Source organism: Pelobates fuscus, chromosome 7 (assembly GCF_036172605.1).
Source record: "Pelobates fuscus isolate aPelFus1 chromosome 7, aPelFus1.pri, whole genome shotgun sequence".
Taxonomy (NCBI): domain Eukaryota; kingdom Metazoa; phylum Chordata; class Amphibia; order Anura; family Pelobatidae; genus Pelobates; species Pelobates fuscus.
The window spans coordinates 184,901,078-184,905,356 of NC_086323.1; the positions used below are offsets into that span (position 1 = coordinate 184,901,078).

At 40.0% G+C, this 4,279-nt stretch overlaps 1 protein-coding gene across 1 annotated transcript; it reads left to right on the plus strand.

Annotated features, from left to right (window-relative positions):
* Window positions 1-2,605: 2,605 nt before the first annotated feature.
* On the plus strand, window positions 2,606-3,972 carry LOC134568387 (eukaryotic translation initiation factor 5A-1-like). Its single transcript, XM_063426962.1, has one exon. It carries the CDS (start codon window positions 2,615-2,617, stop codon window positions 3,077-3,079), a length of 465 nt encoding a protein of 154 aa, XP_063283032.1. The 5' UTR covers window positions 2,606-2,614; the 3' UTR covers window positions 3,080-3,972.
* The last annotated feature ends 307 nt before the right edge of the window (window positions 3,973-4,279 follow it).

Here is a 4,279-nt window from a genome sequence, read left to right on the forward strand (position 1 = left end):
ACGATAAATATATTTGTCCCAGTAGTAAAAATAAGTATGTGAGCCCTAGATGCCCAAATAGAGATTATAACTTTTGCCCATATTGGTCTTGTGTGGGGTGGGCAACTTGGGGACAGACAGTAGACAAGGACATGATTGTGACTAAGTTGCCTACCAGTCCATATTGTAAGTCTATGGAATGCAATCCAGTCCATATACTTATAAATAACCCCGACAAGTTCTTAGATAAATATGGTAATTTATTTGGGTTTCAAATATATGGGACGGGTTTAGATCCTGGGACAGTATTGTTTATAGGGATAGAGACTGATACGGTATCCTCCCAGACTCATCAAGTATACCATTCCTTTTATGAAGAGATGAGCATAGATAATAAGATCCCTCATAATGCTAAAAACCTGTTTATTGATTTAGCTGAAAGTATTGCCGGTAGTCTTAATGTTACCAACTGCTATGTGTGTGGAGGTACTAACATGGGAGACCAATGGCCTTGGGAAGCAAAGGAGGTAATGTCCGGTTCTGAGGCAGTTGAATTATAATATAGCAAATTTGTACTGGATCTGTGGTAAGAAAGCCTATTCGGAGTTGCCACAGGACTGGGAAGGGGCATGTGTGTTGGGTATGCTCAAACCATCCTTCTTCTTGTTACCTATTGAAACAGGTGAGACTTTAGGTGTTAAAGTGTATGATGTGAATCATAGGAAGAAAAGGGGACCCATAGAGATAGGCGCCTGGGAAGATAATGAATGGCCTCCCCAGCGTATTATAGATTACTATGGGCCAGCCACGTGGGCAGAGGATGGTACCTTTGGTTATAGAACCCCAATTTATATGCTCAACCGTATTATAAGATTACAAGCAGTGGTTGAGATTATTACTAACGAGACATCACAAGCGCTCAATCTTCTAGCGAAGCATAATACCAGGATGAGGACAGCAGTATACCAAAATAGATTAGCCTTGGATTACCTTTTGGCAGTAGAGGGAGGTGTATGTGGGAAGTTTAACCTGAGCAATTGCTGTCTTCAAATAGATGACGAAGGGCAAGCAATAGCTGAGCTTACTAGCCATATGGTTAAACTAGCGCATGTGCCTACACAGGTATGGAAAGGGTATAATCCAAGTAGTTGGTTTGGTAGCTGGTATGAGTGGTTTGGAGGGCTTAAGGCAGTGGTAGGTGGAGTCCTACTAATTTTAATGTTGTGTCTACTCCTGCCGTGTCTTATACCCTTAGTAGTTAGGTCTGTGCAAAGCCTGATAGAAAATATAGCAGAGAGGAAGGCTGCTGCACAGATAATGGCTATATATAAATATAAGGCTCTAGATCAGGGAGAACCAATGCAGGAAGATGAGTGTTGAAGATTCACATCATAAGATAAGTCTGGTCTGGTTCAAGGTAACTTGCGGTGTATGCAAACTAAGGTTAAATGATGCCTCAGGTAATTGTGAAATATCAAGAGGCATCAAAGGGGGGAATGTGGTGGAATCTCGGTAAAAATAAATTTAGTAGGCTGAGATTACCACGTGGCATGTGTACGTGCATATGCTGACGTATCGATCAGTTGGTTGCACGAGGGGCAAGATACGATCAGTAGTGTACGGAGCATGTGCAAGAATACAGGATATAGTATTCCCCTCCTCCATTGTGCTGGACAGGCCATGCGGTCAAGCAGGAAGTTAATTCTTATTTGTATTGATTGGTCAAGAGAATGTGCGGGTGGAGCTTAATATGGGAGGAGTTATGTGCCTATATAAGGAGCCTGCACTATTGTCCGGGGCTCAGAACTTGCTGTATTTTGGTGACATTAGTCCCTCTGAGTCCCGATCGGTGATCCAATAAAGAATCTCTTCCTTCCTGAAGAAACCTGTGTCCATCTCTCTGTGCTTGGCTTCCGTCAGTTTCTCCGGTATCAATATGAGTGAGGACTAGAATCCTTTTAATAAATAAAATGCAAACCATAAAGGATAAAAGAAAATAAAATAAAAATAAACAAACCAGTGGCTTGCAAAACCACTCAAACTGGTTAAAAGTAAAAGTTCAATAAAAGTCCACTTTGGGATGCAGCAAGACGCGTTTCGCCTAAATCCTAGGCTTCCTCAGTTGCTGATTACCTTTTCATTGGTGTTCCTTTATATGCCATCGAAGTGCTCTCCATACCGGTCTTTTTCCCGCGGTGTTCCTGTTTCCGGTCGCATATTGGTGACCTACTTCCGGTTTTCGGACGCCTGATTCTGTCGTGGGTGGAACGCATGTGCGTTCCATTCGTTGAAAAAACTTTATAGATCACTAAGTCCGTTAATGTGGACAAACTTTCCGGAAATGTGCCACAATATTTACGTTCCACTCTTCCAGCATACATTCTCGGTTAAGCACATCGTCCATCAATGTATAAATTCATGAAAAATTAAAAGACAACAATCCATAATCATATAATTAAATAATTGCATACTCCAAAGAGTCCATAGTGCAAGAAGGAATATTCAATACATAAAATCCACAAAAATAAATAAGTACATGATAAATATTAAGAATTTCATCCATCCTCAAAAATATATAAAGAAGGGCAGATAAAAAAGCATCATTAGCTTTTTTTGTTGCAAGACACCCAGCAACATGGCAGATGATATGGATTTCACCACTGGAGATGCTGGAGCTTCCACCACTTTCCCCATGCAGTGCTCTGCCCTGCGCAAGAACGGCTTTGTGGTTCTGAAGGGACGTCCTTGTAAAATTGTTGAAATGTCTACTTCTAAGACCGGCAAACATGGTCATGCCAAGGTTCACCTTGTTGGTATTGATATTTTCACTGGTAAGAAGTATGAAGATATTTGTCCATCTACCCACAACATGGATGTTCCAAATATTAAAAGAAGTGATTATCAACTGATTGGGATCAACGACAAATACCTTTCCCTTCTGACTGACAGTGGTGATGTTCGTGATGATCTTAAGCTGCCAGATGGTGATTTGGGAAAAGAAATAGAAACTAGATTTGAAGGCGGAGAAGAGATTATGATCTCCGTCTTGTGTGCTATGAATGAGGAGTGTGCCGTTGCCATCAAGGCCATGACCAAATAAACATATTCCCAGGCTCGAGCAAAGTGCTCAGGTCAAGATAAACAGATCTTAAATTTGGTTCTGATTGTCACCAAAGCATATGGCCTTTTCAAAACCTCATTATTTTTTTTTTCAATTGTTTTCATGTGTTTGCTCGAAGCGGAAATGGGCTATGCAGGTTAACTGGCTATTTTCCAAATCACTGCAGTTAGATTCAGTTTGAATGCTTTAGGTGTTGATATCCTTGCAGGTGTTCATTTTGAAGGTCCATCTGAACTGACAGCATTAGTTTTGTTGCATCAAATCTGCTCCAGATGCATAGTTTAAATCAAGTGTTGATGAAAAATACTGGTTACATACACCTAGGATAAAAGGACAGTTGACTGGGCAGTGTGATTTTTAAAGTACCCCTTAGTATATCTTAGAACAAAATGATACCTAGAACTCTAAAACTAAAAAATAAAGTTTTAAGCCTTATGCATGGTATGTCTGGAGTACAAAGTTCACAGCTTGGACTGAGTAACTCAAGTGATTTAGAAATGCCAGTTTGTTTGCAACTTCCCTGTCCCATCATTATAAAACAAATTTAAAAGTCCTGATGGCCATGTGCAAACAAAATTGTATTACCTCTGTACTCTCCTATGCCAACATGTTGGCTTGCATTTTGTAACCTTATAAACTGGTGTCAAAGCCTGCCTAAAGTTTAGACAGGCACTCTGTATGTTGTATGATTTACATAGTGGGCATACATGGCACAAATGAGGGTTAGAGTTGTTAACGCTACAGATTTTCACTTGAGGCCTTTGTCATCAGACTGAAAAAAAAAATAAAAATAGAAAAATGCAGTTCAGTTGCTTTTTTCCTTGTATTTATCTTGAAATATTAAACTGAGTAAAGACCTACCTGGGAATCGGTTTGCAGTGCTTCCAGTGTGAATTTTTATTTTGTGGATTCTACCTTTTGTGACAATGTGGACAATGATCATGCAATCGTCGAGTACTTTTATCAAAGCTGTCAAATCCCTCTTATGTATTTAACTATGTTAATACATCTAAGGTACCTTTTTAAAGCTGGTAAGGTAACAGTTCTGGATTTAATCTCCAATTACCTCGCCCACCAACCTTGGCGGAACACTCTTCCCTCACATGCATTCTGGGAAGTAAGATCTTCATAGTTTGTGCAGCACAACATTTCTGTGTAATATTGACGTATAACATCTCC

Bases quoted from the DNA above. Each gene is read 5' to 3' on its own strand.
- LOC134568387 (XM_063426962.1), top strand. From the start codon at position 2,615: ATGGCAGATGATATGGATTTCACCACTGGAGATGCTGGAGCTTCCACC.